The 20893-nt window shown below is 30.5% G+C and overlaps 8 protein-coding genes across 9 annotated transcripts; 5 read left to right on the top strand and 3 right to left on the bottom strand.

Annotated features, from left to right (window-relative positions):
• Nucleotides 1-298: 298 nt before the first annotated feature.
• Nucleotides 299-3148, top strand: VNE69_04061 (putative SP-containing protein; the record flags this gene model as incomplete). Its single annotated transcript, XM_065473306.1, has 2 exons — nt 299-2306; nt 2370-3148. The coding sequence occupies 2 exons, from the start codon at nt 299-301 to the stop codon at nt 3146-3148; spliced, it is 2787 nt and encodes a 928-aa protein (XP_065329378.1).
• A 570-nt stretch (nt 3149-3718) lies between these two features.
• VNE69_04060 (uncharacterized protein) lies at nt 3719-4264 on the top strand (the record flags this gene model as incomplete). Its single annotated transcript, XM_065473305.1, has 1 exon — nt 3719-4264. The coding sequence occupies one exon, from the start codon at nt 3719-3721 to the stop codon at nt 4262-4264; it is 546 nt and encodes a 181-aa protein (XP_065329377.1).
• Nucleotides 4265-4443: 179 nt separating this feature from the next.
• On the bottom strand, nt 4444-6348 carry VNE69_04059 (integrase catalytic domain-containing protein; the record flags this gene model as incomplete). The annotated part of the gene is made up of 1 exon (XM_065473304.1): nt 4444-6348. One exon carries the CDS (start codon nt 6346-6348, stop codon nt 4444-4446), a length of 1905 nt encoding a protein of 634 aa, XP_065329376.1.
• A 764-nt stretch (nt 6349-7112) lies between these two features.
• VNE69_04058 (uncharacterized protein) lies at nt 7113-9272 on the top strand (the record flags this gene model as incomplete). 2 transcript variants are annotated; one of them, XM_065473303.1, is made up of 1 exon in its annotated part: nt 7113-9272. In XM_065473303.1, the coding sequence occupies one exon, from the start codon at nt 7113-7115 to the stop codon at nt 9270-9272; it is 2160 nt and encodes a 719-aa protein (XP_065329374.1). The 2 variants fall into 2 exon arrangements, with proteins under 2 accessions (XP_065329374.1, XP_065329375.1); XM_065473302.1 differs by having other exon boundaries at nt 8046-9272.
• A 563-nt stretch (nt 9273-9835) lies between these two features.
• On the top strand, nt 9836-10561 carry VNE69_04057 (cAMP-independent regulatory protein PAC2 (PAC2); the record flags this gene model as incomplete). The annotated part of the gene is made up of 1 exon (XM_065473301.1): nt 9836-10561. One exon carries the CDS (start codon nt 9836-9838, stop codon nt 10559-10561), a length of 726 nt encoding a protein of 241 aa, XP_065329373.1.
• Nucleotides 10562-11302: 741 nt separating this feature from the next.
• VNE69_04056 (serum response factor-like protein) lies at nt 11303-11863 on the top strand (the record flags this gene model as incomplete). The annotated part of the gene is made up of 1 exon (XM_065473300.1): nt 11303-11863. The coding sequence occupies one exon, from the start codon at nt 11303-11305 to the stop codon at nt 11861-11863; it is 561 nt and encodes a 186-aa protein (XP_065329372.1).
• A 1180-nt stretch (nt 11864-13043) lies between these two features.
• On the bottom strand, nt 13044-13565 carry VNE69_04055 (uncharacterized protein; the record flags this gene model as incomplete). The annotated part of the gene is made up of 1 exon (XM_065473299.1): nt 13044-13565. The coding sequence occupies one exon, from the start codon at nt 13563-13565 to the stop codon at nt 13044-13046; it is 522 nt and encodes a 173-aa protein (XP_065329371.1).
• Nucleotides 13566-17212: 3647 nt separating this feature from the next.
• Nucleotides 17213-17698, bottom strand: VNE69_04054 (uncharacterized protein; the record flags this gene model as incomplete). The annotated part of the gene is made up of 1 exon (XM_065473298.1): nt 17213-17698. The coding sequence occupies one exon, from the start codon at nt 17696-17698 to the stop codon at nt 17213-17215; it is 486 nt and encodes a 161-aa protein (XP_065329370.1).
• Between the last annotated feature and the right edge of the window lie 3195 nt (nt 17699-20893).

Raw genomic sequence — 20893 nt, 5'->3', positions numbered from 1 at the left:
TTTTAATAAAAAAAACTACTAAAACTTATAAAAAACCGTGTCTTTTAAAATTATTAATTTTAAACTATATTGAATTGGAAAAATATCAAACCCTAAAAAAAATCAAATGAAAAAAATATTTAACTTTTATTGAATGCTTTAAATATATAAAAACTATATAATAAGCTGTTTCTACATGTTTTATATTATGTAATATCTTCCTTAGTTATTTTTTTTATAATATATTTTGTAACATTGTATCAAATAAATAATCTTGAAACATATTAAAAATATATTCTCTATCATAACAAAAATAACAATGAGAATGTATAAAAACACCAACAGACTTTTATTCCTACTCCTATTAATTACAAACATTCTAACTGAAAAGACATTCTACCTAAACTTAAAAGAATTTAAAAATGGACAACAACTTATAGACGAGATATTTAAACAAGCAAAGACAATAAACTTAAAGAAAAATGATACCATCAAGAAATTCCAAGTAAATAAACTGAAAAACTCTAACATGATAGGTGTAACACCTATAGTATCGAACTTGAAAGGTGGAGATACAAAACAAGAACCGGGTGGCGAAGCAGCACCGAAACAAGCTGAACAAAAGAAAGAAGAAAAGAAAGCTGAACAAGCACCTAAGAAAGAAGAACAGAAACAACAAAAAGAACAAAAGAAAGAAGAAAAAGAACAAAAGAAAGCTGAACAAGCACCTAAGAAAGAAGAACAGAAACAGCAGAAAGAACAAAAGAAAGAAGAAAAGAAAGCTGAGAAAGAAAAGAAGAAAGCTGAAGAAGCGCCTAAGAAAGAAGAACAGAAAAAACAAAAGGAGCAACAAAGAGAAGAGAAGAAAGCTGAGAAAGAAGTACAAAAAAAACAGAAAGAGAAAGAAAAAGAAGAGAAAAAAGCTGAGAAAGAAAAGAAGAAAGCGGAAGAAGCGCCTAAGAAAGAAGAAGAGAAGAAACGGAAAGAAAAAGAAAAAGCGGAGAAAGAAAAAGAGAAGGAAAAAGAAAAAGCTGAGAAAGAGAAGAAGAAAGCTGAGGAAGCGCCTAAGAAAGAAGAAGAGAAGAAACAGAAAGAGAAAGAGGACAAAAAGAAAGAGACAGAAAAAGAAAAAGCGGAGAAAGAGAAGAAGAAAGCCGAGGAAGCGCCTAAGAAAGAAGAAGAGAAGAAACAGAAAGAGAAAGAAGACAAAAAGAAAGAGAAAGAAAAGGCGGATAAAGATAAAAAGATAGAAGAAAAAGATAAAAAATCTGTATCTCAAAAATCAGAGGGAGCGAGTACTGCGGCTCAATCAAAAACGGCTTCTCAGACACAATCAGCCTCACAATCAAAAACAGCTTCTCAGACCCAGTCTGCTTCCCAATCTGTACCAGCCTCTGCTTCTCAATCTATGTCGGTTTCTGCTTCTCAATCCATTCCAATTTCGGCTTCACAGTCTATGTCGGCTTCACAATCTTCTATGGCTCAAAGCTCTTCTTTACCTCTTTCGAGTGCATCTATGAGCAGTCCACTAGTTTCATTCGTATCCAGTGCATCAATGAGCACTCCATTAGTTTCATTCGTCTCAAGTTCATCTAGTAAAGCACCTGCTTCTTCTATTGCAAAAAGTCAATCTGCTTTATCATCAGCAGTAGGCAAAGAACCATCTCCAGGTACAAAAGAAACAGACGCGAAAATCGAGTCAGCAGTAAAGATTGATTCTTCAACAGTAGAAAATGTATTAAAAGAATGCCAGGAATGCAAGAAGATTGACAAAGTGTTGTGTAGTAAAAATGAAAAAGGCGAGTACACTGATTATAGTGGTAAAATCAAGATGAAAGAAGAAAATGGAGTGATAAAGGATTCATCGGGCTTGTTTGTAGGACAAGATTGTTCATGTAAGAATGAAGAGATACCTGAGAAAGGCAAGCTTACAGATGTGGGAGTTTATCAAGATAAGAGTGTTGATGAAGAAACAGTGAAAAAACAAGTTGATACTTTGAATAAAGTCTGTGATAAGAAAGAATCAGCAGTAAGTGGGCCCCAAAGTGCAGCTGGAGGACCTCAGAGTGCAGGCGGACAAAAGAGCGTAGGTGGTGGCGCAGGTGGACCTCTAAGTGCAGCAGGCGGTGCAGGTGGACCCCAAAGTGCAGGCGGTGCAGGTGGACCCCAAAGTGCAGGCGGAGCTGGTGGCCCTCAAAGTGCAGGCGGCGCTGGCGGAGTTGGTGGCGCAGGTGGACCTCAAAGTGCAGCAGGCGGAGCTGGTGGCCCTCAAAGTGCAGGCGGCGCTGGCGGAGTTGGTGGCGCAGGTGGACCTCAAAGTGCAGCAGGTGGTGCAGGCGGACCTCAAAGTGCAGGTGGACCCCAAAGTGCAGGTGGACCCCAAAGTGCAGGCGGGGCTGGTGGCCCTCAAAGCGCTGGTGGAGCTGGCGGAGCTGGTGGACCTCAAAGTGCAGGCGGAGCTGGTGGCGCAGGTGGACCTCAAAGTGCAGGCGGAGCTGGTGGCGCAGGTGGACCTCAAAGTGCAGCAGGCGGCGCAAGTGATGCGGGTGGCGCTGGAGGTGAAGCCCAATCAGTCTCTCCTACTGAACCACAAGCAGGCGGTCAAAATGGCCCAGCTCCAGAACCTTCTCAAGGATTGACTGAAGAAGCGCATCCATCTCAGCCTACTCCTGAACAAAAAGTGAGTCCAACAGTACAAATCCCAGAAACATGTGAAGAACCTTCTGTCCAGACACTAAGAGTCAAAGTTAAAAACAAATGCACTCCGAAGATAAATAAACATCCCTCTGCCATAATTACCAAGACAGTCACAGCCACTCCTCAAACAGTAACAGAGACAGTTACTCTTACAGTTTACTCCACACTGACTGAGACTCTACAACTTCCTCCTAATACAGTCACTATGCCCGCAGAAGTTATCATGTCTACTGTCCAATTACCACCAGAAGTAGTTGTAAAGACTCAAGATGCTCAAACAGTCACAGTCACAGAATACAAAACTGTAACAGTCAATGCGCCTTCGCCTAAGAATGATCCAGTATCTACTACTGTTGTTTTAGAAGGAGATGATAATGAAGAAGATGTGGAATGTGAACAAGAATGTTCATGTGAAGAAGAAGAATGTGAAAATCCTTGTGAAAGAATTAAGTGTGTAGTTGTTGAAGCTTAGAATTATAAAATTAAAAATTAAAAGTCTTTAAAGTATTTATTTCGAATTTGTTTGTTTTTTGTTTATGCATTTTATGAAAACTATAAATAGAGACAAATCTGCATGAATTATATGAAAAATATTATATTTTACAAGATGAAATTATATTATGAAGATTTGTAGTTGACATAAATCCTATGTCATTCAGATTTGCTAGGGCTTTAATCAGGCCCTATCTTCTTCTATTGGGGGGAAGTCTTTTTTAAGGTAATGGACTAGTAAGCTTAGTTATTATGACCTTGCAACTCATATACATTTTAAAATACATTTGTAAAAAATTATTATTGAATAATCATTTATAAATCTAAAGTACTTTAATTTACAAGAAATACCACTCAAATCTGATTTAACATAGTGGGAAGACTAGTATATTGAGTAATATTATGAATATTAGAGAAGTAAAGTAATAACATTCTAAATGTGAAAATTCCTTATTATAGTTTCTATTTAGAATTATAAATGTCTTATATCTGACAAATATCCTTGTCTATGTAAAAATAACACAATGATTTTATAATTCTGCCCTTTATCATGACAAATATAAAAAAATTACAAAAAGAATCAGAAGAAATAGAAGCAGAACTTCTGAAGTCAGAAGAGTCTCTTCAAAATATTGGCACACTGGCCATAAGAATCCAAAAATTTGTAAAATTAGTTAGTTATATCCAAGACACAGAATTAAAATTAAAAGCTGAAGATTTCAATCATAGGATTATTAAACTTAGTAATAAAAGATTAATGAGACGGAAAGAAGAAGACGAAGAAATGATAAAAAGCAAATTGAAGCCAGACGAGCCTTTTACTGAGTGTACTCAAGACACATATTATAATGAGAAGACACAAAGAGTCAATAATATTATAACAGACGCAGTAAATATTCTAGACACTATACAAAAACAAGGGCGATATATTGAAAGAACAAATTCGAGATTAAAAGGAGGATTAATAAAATTAGGACTGAGTAAAGAACTTGTAAATGAAATCGATAGAAGATATTTGGCAGATAATAAGATATTTGTGACAGGATTGGTGATTGTTATATTCATATTTTTTATATTAAGATTTTGGTTTAAATAAACAAATTATTAAGAAAGTATATGTTCAATAATTTTATTATTCGAATAAAAAGTCAATATAATAATAATTGACTTTATAATTAAATATGCTACTTAAAAAATATAATATTTTTTTATATATCAAATATATAATTCGATGGGACATTTAAAAAATATAATATTTTTATAATAATTTTTTAATTATTGACTTGCTTTAGATTTAATTACTCCACTAAACTTAAACTCACTCTTTTTCTTATCTTTCATATTAGGAGATTTAAAATCTCCCTCTATAAAAATCTTAGGTCCATCTTTATTAATATTAACTTTCCCAGGCATATTCTTTATTACATAAAGAAGATCATCAATTGAAGCAGACCCTTGGTCTTTATTATTATTCGTGACTGGTTTCATATCCTTAGTATTCCCTTCAAAGACTACTGATTCAAGTGCTTTCTTACTATTCAAATCTGTATTTTCTGACTTCTTTTTACTTGCTTCTTCTTCGGATTTATTTAACCTTTTATTATCATTATTATTAAAAATTGATGACCAAATTCCTTGTTTTTCTGGTTTAGAAGCAGACTCGAAGTCAGGTGTCTCGTATTTTATTTCTTTCTTATCTAATTCTTTTTTTATTTCTTCTTTATTTTCTTTGGAATCTTTTTTAATGTCAGTTTTTGATTGGTTTATATCTTTTTTGATATCTTCTTTGTTTTTTTGAGCGTCTTTAACTATTTTTTCTTGGCTTTTGTCGATTGCTTTTTCTAAATTCCCAGTGTCTCCTTCTTTTTTCTTGTCTTCAGCTTTTTTATCTTCTTTTTTCTTGTCTTCAGCTTTTTTATCTTCTTTTTTCTTGTCTTCAGCTTTTTTATCTTCTTTTTTTTTATCTTCAATTTTCTTTTTAGGTTCTTCTGCTTGTTTTTTTACTTCTTCTTTTTTTTCTTCCGCTTTCTTCTTTGCCTCTTTTTCTTTCTCTTCTTTTTCCTTCTCTTTTTTTTCGTCTGCTTTCTTCTTTGCATCTTTTTCTTTCTCCTCATCTTTCTTTGTCACTTCTTTATCTTTTTTTTCTTCTTTTTCTTTTTCTTTATCTTTTTTTTCTTCAGCTTTCTTTTTCGCTTCTTTATCTTTCCCTGCTTCTTTTTTAACTTCCGCTTCTTTCTTTTTTATCTCTTCGTTTTTCTTTTCCTCTGTATCTTTTTTCATTTCTGGTGTATTAATTTTTTGATACGATTGTATACTTTTATCAGATACACTACCTTTTTTATCTTTAATAGCTTCTTGAGAGATAGATTCGATTATAGTAAAAGTTTTTATACCTACTTTTACATTTTTCGGCTCGTTATTTATCATTACAGTAATTGATGCTTCTCGGTTTTTATTTTTTTTATCGCCTAGTGATGAGTCAAAATTTTCTGATAGGGAAAGACCTTCTTGGGTTGATTCTTGAGATGGGGAGTTTATAAGAGGAGAACCTTTACCACCTGCTTGTGGTTTAGATTCGCCTCCTTTTCCACCAGCTTTTTGCTCGCCACCTTTTCCACCAGCTTTTTGCTCACCTCCTTTTCCTCCAGCTTGAGGTTTAGATTCGCCTCCTTTTCCACTGGCTTTTTTCTCGCCTTCTTTTCCACCGGCTTGTCCTATTTCAGATGGTAATTTTTTTAATTCTTCTTCATTATTCATAATTTCTTGATCAGCAAGTACAATTATACTTGTTCCATCACCATCAGTTGATTTTACAAGTTTCGCATCTTTATCTTTTACTTTAATTTGTTGAACTGTAACATTTTTATCATCACCTCCTTCTTTTTTGTCGCCACCTCCTTTTTTATCTCCTGCCTTGCCGCCTTCTTTTTTATCTCCGCCTGCTTGTGGTTTTGATTCGCCGCCTGCCTTACCACCTGCTTGTGGTTTCGCTTCTCCACCTGCTTGTGGCGCCAAATTGTCTTTTGTTATCAAATTTATAGACTCACTAGTATCAAGATTATCCACAAACTTCTCTATACCAGGTTTTTCTTCTTTATTAAACTTTTCATCAAGGAAACTAGCAAATTCTTTGTTGTCAAATATCTTACAAGTTATATTGAAAATGTAAAAGAGTATCATGAGTTTTTTGTTTATTTACTTTTGTTATTGTTTAAATATTTGAAATGTGTTTCAGAAACAGAAAATATGTTTCAAAAATAATAAATTGAATTTTTAATTAATTTAATTAAAAAAGTAAATTAATTTGAAAAATTTTTTTTATTAATGGGGGTAAAATATATTTTGTAACAGTGTTTTAATATGTTTTTTAAGTGTTTTAGAGTAAAAAAAATTGACTTTCAAAAAAATTACATAATTTTTTAAACTGCTTGTATGTTTAATTTCGAGTGCATTAGATCTCATATATAATATTTTACAAAAAAAATTATTTTTTTAAATTTTAAAATGTATAGTTTAGAAATTGATTATCATAATACATAAAGTATAATTTATAGTTTTATTTTTGATTTTTTATGCAGTTTGTTTGAACAAACAAACTCTACTTTTTTACTATAAATATAAAATTTCTGCATGAATATTCAAAAATTAACAGACAAAATATTCTTAGTTATAGAACAATATGGAGAGTTACAAAATGTATAAACAAAGATTTTGTGAGTTGTAAATGTATGAAGTCAAGATAATATGTGGAGTTACAAAATGTATAAAGGTTCAAATTTGTGGAGTTATGAAATGTGTAAACTTATGGATTTAATGCTTTGAGTTGCAAATGTGTAAGCTTATAGATTTAATGCATGGAGTTTTAGTCCTTATAAAGTAGATATTTCACATAGAAAATATTTTTATGATAAATATTTTCTTTGTTTTTGTTTACTAACAAAACAATGTTTTCCCTCTTTTTCTTGCTTTTGTCCTCTCAAAGTGATTTACAATCTTGTAATTGCAGTAGTTACAATAAAGATTGTGAAAGATATTGTGCCTTTAATAAGTCTGCGTATATAAATTTACTAAAGAAGAAAGTAGATAATTATCTCAGATTCCAAGATAAGACTTATGATATTTGTAGTCTCAATGAGTGGTACAAGTCTGTTAAGTCTCCTTCTTATGTTTCAGTGTCTGATAGAGATTTGTATAATTATTTAGTGCAGAATCAGATATTATTTAATAGATGCCATAATACAAAGCATAATGAGACTCCTCTTATGCCATACACTACTTATAAAGTGAATCCTAATGGTCTTTATAAAGATACAAAGAATATTGTAAATCCTCTCGGGCCATATTCGATTTATACGGAGGATATTATTGTGCCGTACTCGACTTATAAAGAGAATCCTCTTACATTAGTAGGACAGATTACAAGTACATGCACTACTACTTCTATCTCAACTGTTACAAGTAGACCTAACTTCCCTTATAATGATCTAATACAAGAGATAAGGAATATTAAGAATATTGTAGTCTTAACATCCACTACTACAAATATAAAGACTCTTCTGAAGAGACAAGTAGAGAAGAAGACACTGTCCTACACAAGGACAGTGTATAAGAAAGAGATCGAGACACAGACAGACACTAAGAAAGAGACCAGGACCAAGACAATTACTAAGAGAGACCGGATTACTACTACGAAGAAATATATAATATTTGATGATACTAAAGACACCACTACAATTTATAAGACGATAGAAGACAAGCCCACTTATACAAAACTCAGTGAACTGACCACAGAGTCAGATCAAGATAAAATATCTACTACTACAATATACAGAACAATATATAAGGAAGATTTAAATAAACTTAAACAGAATAAGGACATGCACTCTCCCGTCACAATATATAAAACAAAGACTGTCTCAAGTACAGTGACCATAAAGAAACAGAAAAAGAAGAAAAAAGTAAGCAGAGACAAGAATATTAGAAACACGGTACAAATAAATAAAAAGAACTGTGACTTACTGGGGAACCCAGAGAAGACAGGGAACATATTTAATAGACCCCCTAAGAAAGAAAAAAATACATTTAATAGGTTCCCCGATAAGGAAAAAAATACATTTAAGGGACTACTGTACAAAGACAAGAAGACTCAAGAAAATAAGACCAGTGAGATAAAATATAAATTTGATATAAACTCAGAAGAAAATAAAACAAATAAGTCAAGTACTATAAATGTCACAAGTATAGAAGAAAATCAAGAATATAAATCCAGTATAAAGTCTATTAGTGACTCAAGTATATTGTCTAATACTAGAGATATGTTAAATACCAGCTCTCTATCAGGATCCTCGTCCCTTTTCCTTCCTACGGTGAATTTAAAGAGCATCTCTTCCAGTCAGGATGATCTTATAACTTTACTAGTAGAAGAAACAGAGACAAATAGAACATTTACCCCTACTAGTATATTCCCCCAGAGTAATATAGAATTAGTAACCCTGTCACTGGTCTCAAGTGATCAGATTAAGTCAAATGAGAATATAAACAAGTCTATGAATACTATCATAGATAAATATGTGAGCACTAATGCCTTGTCTTTAGATTCCACAATCCCGTCCTCTGTTAGTCCCCCGAGTACACGCCCCAAGTGCAAGAAGGGCCGACAAATCATCCTGGACTTAGAAATAGAAAGACCCCCTAAAAAGACAGTCACTATATACAGGACTAAATATTACACAGAATATAAGACAGTATCTTCTCAAGATCAAAGCACAATATCACTAAGAGATCAAAATGAAATGAGTCAAGATCAAAGCACAATATCTTCTCAAGACCATAATACAATATTAATAAGTGATCAAAATACAATATTAATAAGTGACCAGAGCACAACATCTTCCCAAGGCCAGAGTATATCGTCTTTTCAAGACCAGAGTATAACATCTTTTCAAGATCAAAATACAATATTAATAAGTGACCAAAGCACAATATTAATAAGTGATCAAAGCACTTTATCATTAAGTGATAAAAGCACAATATCTCAACAAGATGAAATGAGTCATGTTTCTTACAGAACTGTAGTCACTTCCTTCATTTATTTAAATCCATAATATTTTACCCCTCATGAATGAGGAGAAAATTTACAGCTACGCTTGTCTGAACTGCATCACTGAGAGACAAATAAAACAAGGGGACCCCATAAAATGTCTGGACTGTGGGAACAGAATCTTAAGGAAGATGAGGACTAAAAATGTAGTACAACTCGAAGCAAGATAAAATAATAAAATAATTCATTATATAAGTAATTATCTTAATTATATAATTCACATCATATTTATATTTTTTTATAGATACTTTATTCATCTTTTTTATATTTTTTTATAGATACTTTACTCATCTTTTTTATATTTTTTTATGGTTTTTGACATGTCTCAAATTAAAAATATAATTAACCTTATCTGAGCATACTAAAATATTAAAGATACATGTCAAAATACTCAAGAAATATATAAAAAAAGATTAATCAGGAATTTATAAAAAACTTATTTATAAATTCATAATTAATCTAAATAATATTGTAAAAAAAAATTTAATTAATATTCTATATGTCAAGTATAAAATAAAGTTACTTCTAAATCATGAAAAGTCTTAATAATCTCTAATCAACCCTAATATGGAAAATCTTACTAATTTCATAGGATGTCTTCATTCTGAAATGGAATGTAGCCACATAATCAACTTAGCAATGGAAGGACTCTTAAACAGACTAAAAAGAAGACTAACAGAAAACGAAAAACGAATGATAAAACCAGGATACTCATTCGTATACTTAGAAGAAGAAAGTGGTATCATACGATGGACTGACTCAAAATCCTGGTCACCGTCAAGGGCCCTAGGTCCATTTATGATGTATGTAGAAAAACGGAGTACTAACCCATTAATAAAAAAAATTTATACTGCAAAATTTATGGACAAAATAGTACATATAGTCATATATAACGTATATAATCATGAAGAAAGAGGAGTCTGTTGTACTATTTATAGCCAGATACGGAAAAATATAATACCTGAGTCGTATAGTAAAATGGCGAGAACACATTTAAATGATAAAAAAAAACGAAACTTGTGTGTAATAAGAAAAAATATAATGAGTCATAATGACGACATATTTGAAAGGTATGGACGGATTATTAATGAGGAATATAATGATTTACAATATAAAAATATTTATGATCATAGGGGAGCATTTGAAAAATTTATAAATAGGAGACGAGAACTTGATATGAGTTTTGATAATAATAATAGTGATATAGATTTGAGTTTTGGGAATGAAAACATGTGTAGAAGGAATTTTAAGAAGAGAAATGAGGAGTCTAATGAAACAGAAACAAATTATTAAAAAAATGTGTATATAATATTAAAAAAAAACATAAAGTGTTTAAAAAAAAATTTATAATGTGTTTAAAAAACCAATATACTGTGTTTATAAAAAATTACAAAACAAAATATATTGTGTGAAAAAAAAAATTTAAATTTAAAAAAAAGCACATTAGGCTATATTTGCGGCCTAAAAAATAAAGAAGTATTTTTATAATATAAAAACCAATATACTGTGTTTAGATTTGAAATAAAAAATATAATGTACAAAAAAAACATTAAATTTATATTGAAAAATATATAATGTATAAAAAACAACATTAAGTATATATTTAAAAAATATAAAATATAATATGTAAAAAATTATATACGTCAATGTTGTATTAATAAATCAAAAAAATTTCCGGAAAAAACCTTTGGAATTCTTCAAACAAAGCATCTTTAAGAATTTCATCGTTTAAAAAAAAACATAAACATTAAAATGATTCAAACAAATACTTGCAAATGATCTTTTATGAAAAATTATAATCTAATTTATACTTAAAATTTTATCATTTTTAATTCTTATTGGTACAATATAATAAAACACTATTTGATACTTTAAAAAGTTAATCATAAATCAAAAATAAATATAAAAAATAATCTATTAACCTTTATAAAGGTCAAATAACTTTTAACTTTTTTATACTTTACCTCCTTATTTTTTTTAATTTATTCATTATCCCATAATATACTTAAAAACATTATACTTTTTAGTACCAAAATGAAAACTAAAAGAACAACAGACTCATCTTCAGAAGAGGAATATCAAAATAGACCAAATTATAAAAACCCACAAAACTATAACGAAGAAATGTCATTCTTCAATAATCCACAATATACAAAACCACCTTATGAACCAAAAATCATAAACGGATACGACCACAACAAAAGGAGAAATTTATACTCATCAAAAAACATTAAGCATTATGATATGAACCCTGAATATGATAATATAAATCCAAATTTTAATTTAAGGGAAATGGGATTTGAATACAATTCATTATCTAAAAAAACAGACCCGAAAATCAAATATATAGAAGAAAAAAATAGACGGAATGTTACATTTAGTAAAAGGAAAAAAGGGATAATGAAAAAAGCATATGAGATATCGACATTGACGGGGTCAGATGTTTTATTGATTGTATCTAGTGAAAGTGGACATGTTTTTACTTATGCATCTGAAAGATTAAAACCTTTTTTAATTGAAAGTAAAAAACGGATTGAAGAGTATTTGATAGCTGACGATGAGAAAAGTAGCCATGAAGAAAATTATAAAAAATAAAAAAAAATATGTAAAAATTTTTATTATATAATATAAGGTAAAATAGTGTGTATTAAAAACATCATTTTACTAAAAAAAAAATTTATTTAAAGAGGTATTTACTTCAAAAACGGCATTAAATAGGCTTGACATTGCAAATAAAAAATGATTTTTATTGTAATAATGTAGTACAGAATAATCGTCAATAAATTAAAGTTTAAGTAAATACTCACTTGACGCCTAAAAAATCAGTTTCGAATTAATTTCAAGAGAATAAGTTACTAATTGAACTTATTTTTTACTATCTCATGTATTATTTAGGTCAAAACTGCCACGTTATATTTAATGGATTTTTCCTACAATCTATAATAGCAGCCCGAAACAACTTAATAAAATATATAAAGACATAAAAGGTTTTATTCTTATCGCCATATACTTCAATTAGCGGAATGAGTAAACTAAATTAAACATGAACATTATCAATTTATGTGGTAGCAAAGTGGTGTAGGTAGCTATAAGATCTAGGTCAAATACATTTAACTAACGGAGTGGTACTTAATGAATGATTTTTATTTTGATACATTTAACTTGTTTTAAGATATATTTTTAAAACTCTTTTATAGCATGATTGAACAACTTAGTCGAAGTATCTGTAAATTTTCAACACGCAATAAATTAGACACGCGGATTTTTTTGCAATGTCAAATAATGGAATTATTTTTTGAAAGCAAAAATTATTGGAAAAAAATAAAGCGGTTATGCATAAAAAAGAGTATCTCTAATGTATAAAAAACATTCTATATTCAAAATACCAAAAAGCACCAATGAATGATATACGGTAATTAGTAACAATTAGAGCAGTGTGAAAATGTTATATATTTATATTGTAGTGTATATGGTTCCTTGATACACATAAACTCTTAGTTTATCAATAAAACACAGAGTATTTGTGTCATTGAAAAGGAATAGAATATTAATTATTTTGTTTATAAACAAAAACATCTTTTATTTAAATTCAATAATTATGAGATTTTTGATATTTTTCATACTTAGTACAATGGTTAATAAAAAATTTTAACATAATTTAACTAAATGAAAGCAACTTATCAAATAAATAAGATGGTGACTAATTTTGTAAAAAAATTTACAATAAAATTTATATATTTCATAAAAATATATATATACTACAAATACTACAATTTTATTTACAATATCTCCTTTCGAGCGCAAGTTTATCCCTCTTTATATCTTCCCGGATGTAGTTTATCTTGGCGTTAAACTTTTGAAGTTCTTCGTTCTTTTGCTTTTGAATACCTTTGATTGCGTGGAATATTTTATCAGCTAATTCATGTTCACACCTTAAGCTACGCGTATGATCAAATTGGTTAACGTCTTCATATTCCATTTCATTAAATAACTCTCGTTGGATTTTTACACGTACATTGCGAAAATATATATCGAACACTATATCTACGTGTTTTTCACACTCTTTATTCCACCTGCGAGTCCATTCACTTTCAAAGCTGCTTTCTTTGAAATTATATTCTTCAGTATCATAATCTTCAATTTTTGGATGTTCAGGCTCGTACTCGCTCAAAATACCATCTAATTTTTGAATATATTTTTTTACACTGAACAAACCAGATAAATCAATTCGAAGGCTTTCGATTAACTCATGATCTCTATTTGTTAGTATAACACATAAATAAAACATCAAATACATTAGAAGGGCAATCATTGGAATTCTTTTTATATACATTCTTAACACAGAATATTTTCAAAAAATATTAATTAAATTTTTAATGTATATGTAAAGAGTAAATGACGTGAAATCAAATATGAGAGAATCTTAATTGTCTGACAAATTAATTTACAAATTTTGTCTTCAGACAAAAAATTTAAAAACTAAACAAAAAAATCTTTATTATGTATTCTGTTGAAATTATATGGTACATTTCAAATTAAAAAGTTTATTTAATTAAAAAATAGCAAATTATGATTACATTTACTATTTTAATTAAATAAAAGAAAATAATTAGTAAAAAATGTATTCAAAGATCTTAGCTGGAAATTAATGATGAATAATTTATAAAACATATTTATTTTATGTTATTGCTTAAAAATATTGTTTCAATTTCATTAGTACATTTTTTTCACACCGATTAAAAGGTTTTTTGCGAATATAATTTATTTTTTACGATCAATTGGAAAAAGAGAATTTAAAAACTCATTAAACATATAAATTATGACGGAAAAATATGACAAATTTATTGTTAAAGGCAATTCTAGTTTAACTATTTTTATTTAGCTATACATATCTCGTTGGTATATATTTACTACAAAAAATATTTTTAGCGGCTATTTTGTAACCATTACAAATACATTTATGCAATTTTTAGCGCAATTATAAAATTGGATCGCTTTATCGATACATTTTCTATGTCTTACGTGAGTACACTTTCTAGTAATATCCGCCAGTATCAAAGATATACGCTAAAGGCTTTTAAATTTTTATATGATACAAGGCCGAATAAAGTTATTAACCCACGGAATTCACTTAATAATTGTGTGTTATATCACAAACCAATAACATCCTGTTAATAAGTAAATTTCGGTCGTATATATACATTAGTTTTAACACATATGCGATTGTTTATATTTTTTTTTAATTTTGACTACTAAAGCATTATTAGAATATTTTTAGGACAATTGACTTCAATGTGATAATCAACTTGATTATTTTTAGAGTAAAATTCCTTAAGTATTTCAAACAATTACTGTTTCTCAGATTACAACATTTGTTTTTAAAATCACATAAAAGGACATAGTAGTTGAGCCTAATGGTAAATTCAAATAAATAGATAAGAAATTATTAAAAAAACCAAACGGCTTTTATAAATTTCTAATATATATATATATATATGTTTGTTTTTCCAAAATAAGCCTAATCAAATATAAAATATACACATTGACATAGTTAATTAAGGATTGTCCATGGCTTTGGGTAGCTCGGTCGTTCTTGCATTTAGTGGAGTTCTTCGGCCAGTAAATCCACTTTTTGTTCGTCCTCTCCGTGTTTGCCTTCTAACTTTAAGATCTTTTTAATGAATTTAATTATTTGATTTTTTTTATTACCTCGGTAAAAGTATTTTGAAATTACAGCTAATTACCTTACATACCAAACGACCATATGATATTTGCTTCTGCCCCTTTTCTACTTATAATCCAATATATTTTGTATTAAAAAGAAATACATGTAACCCCACAACATGATATGTGAGTAATACTCACATAAAACTAAAGTCTTTGTAGGGAAATTAATATTATTTAAGTTGCTCAATTTAATTATACCAAACATGATTTATTTTACCTAGCATTTGAAATATTAAAGCACGTAGAATATTACATACAAGGTGTTCTAACTAAATTTTGTCTTGTACAAAGGCAATATTTTTTTATGTTACCCATAAAAGTTAAAAATTAATTAATTTTTATAAAGCGCCTGCACACAATATCGGTCATATATATATACATAGGGTCTTCATTGTAACGTTCTTTCATTCATCGCAGTCATAAATTTTTTCGGCAGATAAAAAATATTTTACTATCAGGGTTAAGAAACACAATACATTTATGATCTAAAAATCGCCTTTTCATAAATTTATATATTGATTGCTATAAATCTAGATCTAATTGCTATGTTTATCAGTATAAGGTATCTTGAGTGTATAAACTTAGAGAATTTACAAATTTCGATATGTATCAAAATAATATTGAACTGATGACATTATATACTAATATCCAACAAATCCCCACTTTCTATGATGTAGTTAGAACAACTCAGATGATGAAAATGTCAACGATAATCATTAAGTTGATTCAATGAAACTTATGTGTGTCCAGCCACAAGGGGATTAGCATCTAGTGTAGAAACGCACCTCAAAGCCAAAAAAAACATTATCACTCTTGCGGGGGACTTCATGATACATAAAAGTATCTAATGGGTACGGCCTAGTTGGAGCCCATGACTGGTGCACTCTAGAGTGGGATCCTGGAGCTAACTAAGAGACTAGACGAAGTAGGGCAATATAAGTTCCCGTGGACCCTATCCTACAAGATTCTGTAACACGGTGGCCGAAACTAGTGGGAGACTGGTGGTCAACGCAGCCCAATAAAAACGCCGGGCTGATGATGTGATCGTGTAGGGGGCCGTGTGTGCAATACAGATGATTGTAGAGACCTTTGAGTCAGTACGATGATGTCTCTCCTCGGGTTATAGATAACCTTGTCCGTTGAGTATATCCGCCGTGAGGTCACTCTGGACGCGATTTGAGGTATAAATGGAAAGTGTTCTCCTGGAGCCAAGTCCAATGGATACGGCGGAGCTTGCTGCACCGGCAAGTTGTATGGAAGGAGTTTTAGTGAGTAAGAATCTCACAGTACCAGTTAGATGAGGACCACACCCAAATCCCTTTGGTCCCCATGTAAGGTATCCTCCTACCTCTTACTTGCAAGAAAAAAAAATCCAACAATTCTCCATTTTTTTTATTTGATTTATGGTTTTTCTAATGTTTTAGGTTCTAAGAAGACAAAATGATAGGTCGAACATATGGACAGTCGATATTATGATGACTTCCGATATTGTATTGGAGATAAAAATATTATTATATTGTATTTATTATAAAATCAAAAAAATTGTATGTGACAAGAAGCAAAAACTACTACTTATAGATATGTTGTTTTAACTAAGAAGGATAGACTTAATATTGTCGTAAATATATTCAACCGAATATATAATTTGCAAAGGAATGTGGAGTAAAACAAAATTTTTATTATGTAATAAATGAGACCAATTGCGGACATAATATCCGAACAAGTACATCTGAAGTCAGAAAGACGACATTTAAGTAGTCGAACAGGATATCCCGTAGACTCGGTTAAAAAGACTATTGAGCTTTTCTTTTGAGACGAAGACAAATATTAAACAGTCAATTCTAAAATATCATGTGGTGGATTTAAAATTATCAGCTGAGAGAACAGGCCATGAAGAAAGGTGCTCGGAAAAGGAGAAAATATGAAGAAGAAGTTCTGATTTATAATGTCGTCCTAGTAATTCAAAAATAAATTAAGTGTAATCTCAAATGGGATGTCAACAATGTAGGTGCTTTAAGTACTTTTAGTATTCAAAAATAAACAGATTAAATTTATATTATGCTTGTAAGTACAACACTGATACAAAACTATTTGTAATATCATTTATTGTAAAAGCTATAATTATGAACAAAAAAAAAAAAGTTTTCTTTCAACTTTATGTCAAAATTACAAATTATATACGATAAAAATTCTTTACAAATCGATCTTTTAATTATATTATTCGCAACCATGACATTCACAATATTTTGTTTTGAGTAATTCATTTTCACTGTGTAAATTTTCCTGAATATTATAAACTATTTTTTTAAACGACCTCAGTTCTCTTTTCACAATTTTTTCATATAGCTTTATTCTCCACAAAATAAGATCTGCCAATTCGTACTCTAGTTTTAAATTTTGATAATTGCTAAAGTTATTTTCCTTAGAAATCTCAATTTTCTTGCTTAAATCTAGTAAAATACTTCCATTTTTTGCACAAATAAAATTTTCTTTTTCTTTTTCTAAAAAACTTTTGACTTCGTTTTCAAATCTTAATTCCCATTCTACCTGAAAACTGTTATTTTTAATATTATATTCTTTTTTAGTATAATCTTCGATTCTCGGAGCAGATTGTCTAGTACGATATTTCTCGATTAACAAGTTATTTAATACAGATTTAGGATTGTCTTTTATGAAGATACCAGCTACGTCTTTTCTAATCATATTTATACGATCCGGACATCCTTTAGAAGATAAAAAAACAGCACACAAATAAAATAAATTATTCATAGTCGATAAGAATTCTTTTTTTAGTTTTTTAAACAGTATTGATTGATGTAAAATCAATATTTAATAAAAAATATAAAAATTAAATGGTTGTTAAAATAAATCGTGTGTAATCTGATAGTAATTATTTATTAATATGATTTTCCTGCTAGTATTCCTTTTTTATTATTAATTGTTATAATCAGTAATAATATTAAACCCCAATTATGTTAAGCACTTATATGGGGGCGATACCTAAAGAAGAGTTCACAAGAGAGGACTGTGGCCAAGTGGTCAGAAAGATGTTACAGGAGTTAGAGCGTATATTGTATGAATTGGATTTGAGAGATGTAGATAGAGTGAAATGGAAGAGTGAGCTGTTCAAGTTGGCTTCGATGGATTTAAAAGATTTTATTGTGAGAAATATCAAAAAGGAAGAAAATATTGAAGGAATAAGGAAGAAGCTATTGTTAAGGATTAAGGAAGTAGAGGAAAAAGAAAAGATATATGAGGAAATGAGAAAAATTATTTCTAGGACTATAAATGAAGAAATTAGTAGAGAACAACCAAGACAAAAATCGAGAGTACCGAGATGCTTCTATTGTGATAGACAAGGGCATAGGGTGTTTGAATGCAGACTGAAGATTAATAGAGATAATTATTATAAAAAGAATAACAAGGATAACAGTTGCAAAATGGAAGTAGGTAGTGAATCAGAGTCAAGTCAGGAGCGAGATTTTAGAAGATCAAAAAGAGGACTTAGAGTCAAATTTGAGAAAAATCAAAAAGAATATGCCGTTAAAGAGGAGAGTAAGAGAATCAGATTAAATTTAGATAAGTATGCTAAGAGTTTTGGAGAGGTTTTTAAGTTAGGAAAAGAGGAGATAAAATATTGTAAACTGGAAAAATGTAAAATTAATACTGAAGCGGGTATGAAGGTATTTAAAAAGGGACAAATGGTTCCGCAGGCGTTGATAAAAGATACAGAGCTACATCTAGAAGATTTATTAAAAAGGAAAGTGATAAGAGAGTCAAATTCAAGTTGGAGGAATCCTATAAGGTCGATCAGAAAGCCAAATGGTGAGATAAGACTGGTTAGTAATTTGATGGCATTGAACGATATTGTACAAAAGGACGAGTATAGATTGTCTAACATAAGAGATGTTGTAAGAGCTACACAAGGTGCAAAATATATGACGGTTTTCGACTTAAAAGAGGCCTTCTATAGTATTGAGATAGAGGAGGAGGATAAACATAAGACGGCGTTTGATTTTAATGGCAAGGTTTATGAATGGAACTCTATGGTTATGGGATATAAGAATAGCCCGCAGATATTGCAGAGAATTATGGATAGGATTTTTAGAGATATGAAAGGCAAAGGAGTAGAGGTGTATATGGACGATATTGTGTTGTACAGCCGAACGATAGGAGAACACGAGCAATTAGTGAAAAGGGTATTAAATAGACTGAAGGAAAACAATTTGAAGCTGAATGCAAATAAAGTTCAGTTTTGTCAACGGGAAGTTAAATTATTGGGAGTCACTTTAAATGGAGAAGATATAATACCGTCAGAGATAAAGAAAAATGAAGCCCTAGAGTTTCCGATACCAACATGCGTGTCAGATGTAAGAAGATTTTTAGGAATGACGGGTTGGTTCAGAGATTTTATTAAGAATTACGCTGGATTGACAGTTAGGTTGACAGATAGTTTAAAAGGGAAGAATGATAATTGGAAGTGGACGGATGATATGAAAAACGAGTTTAATAATTTAAAAGAAGTATTGAAAGGCCTAGGAAAGCTGAAAATAGCAGACTATGATAAAGAATTTTTGTTGAGGACTGACGCTAGTAATGTAGGCATGGGCGCAGTACTGTTACAGAAAAATAATCAAGGAGAATGGGTGCCAGTACAGTGGGCGTCTAAGAAGTTTACCGTTACGGAAGTTAATTATGGTATATCAGAAAAAGAAATGTACGCAGTTTTTTGGGGCGTTAAAAAGTTTGAATATGAATTAAGAGGTAGGAAATTTAGAATAGAAACTGATCATAAAGCGTTGGGCGAAATAAGAAACAAGCCCGACTTTAAGAATGCTAGAATTAATAGATGGGTCGAGAAGATTCAGGAATTTGATTTCGTGATAGAGTATAGAACTCCAGAAAATATGGTCGTAGCCGATGCGCTAAGTAGGGTATATACAAAAGAAAAAGATGCAAAGAAAAAGAGAAATGAAACACGCCGTGATAGACAAAAAGAAGGGAAAAGAAATAAGCATGTAAAAATTGTAGAAGGTAAAGAATACTGGGTATTTGATAGTGGTAGAGAAGGCGAGATGCCTTTGGAACAAGACAGAGAGAGATTAATAATGGATTGTCATGTAAATTTGAGCCACAGAAGCAGAACAACGGTATATTATGAGTTGAGGAAACAGTATTATTGGCCAGGAATTAAGGATCAGATCGAAAAGGTCCTTAAGAATTGCGAGACTTGTCAGATTTTTAATAGAAAAACGAGTGGCGGTACTGATTTAGTGAACACGACAAGATATTTAGAGAAGGTTGGCTTAGATTTAATAGAATTTAGGGATGAGAAAGCGTTTATTGTTTTGGCAGTTGATTACTTTACAAGGAGATTATGGGGCAGAGTATTGAAGAGCAAGCACGCATCTGGAATTGCCGAATTTATCAAGGATTTGTGTAAACAGGGTAGAAAACCAGAGGAAATCATTACGGATAATGGTAAAGAGTTTTGCAACGAAAAAGTTACCGAGCTATGTAGAAATTTGGATATTAGTCATAGAAAGGTCAGCGTTGAGTCGCACAGAAGTAATGGAAGAGTAGAAAGAGTTATTAGAACTGTAAGAGATAGTATTTTAAAGAGCCAAAAAGAAAAATTCGAGAACAAGGTTTATGAAGCTATTGAGAAATATAATTTAAGTTTTCATGCTGGTATTAAGTGCACGCCAGTAGAAGCTTTAACCGATAATACAGGAAATGTTAGTATGGAGAATAGTCCAGAGGGAAAGTATGCGCAACAGTTTAAAAGTTGGTTTAGAGAAAAGTTCAAAAGGAACCAGATAGTTAGGGTTGCCAAGAATGAGAATTTAAAGGGATGTAGTAAGTATAGTAAGGGTCGATTTTTAGACATGGGAAGAG

This window comes from Vairimorpha necatrix, chromosome 4 (assembly GCF_036630325.1).
Source record: "Vairimorpha necatrix chromosome 4, complete sequence".
NCBI lineage: Eukaryota > Fungi > Microsporidia > Nosematidae > Vairimorpha > Vairimorpha necatrix.
This window is presented reverse-complemented; position numbering and strand designations above follow the sequence as displayed.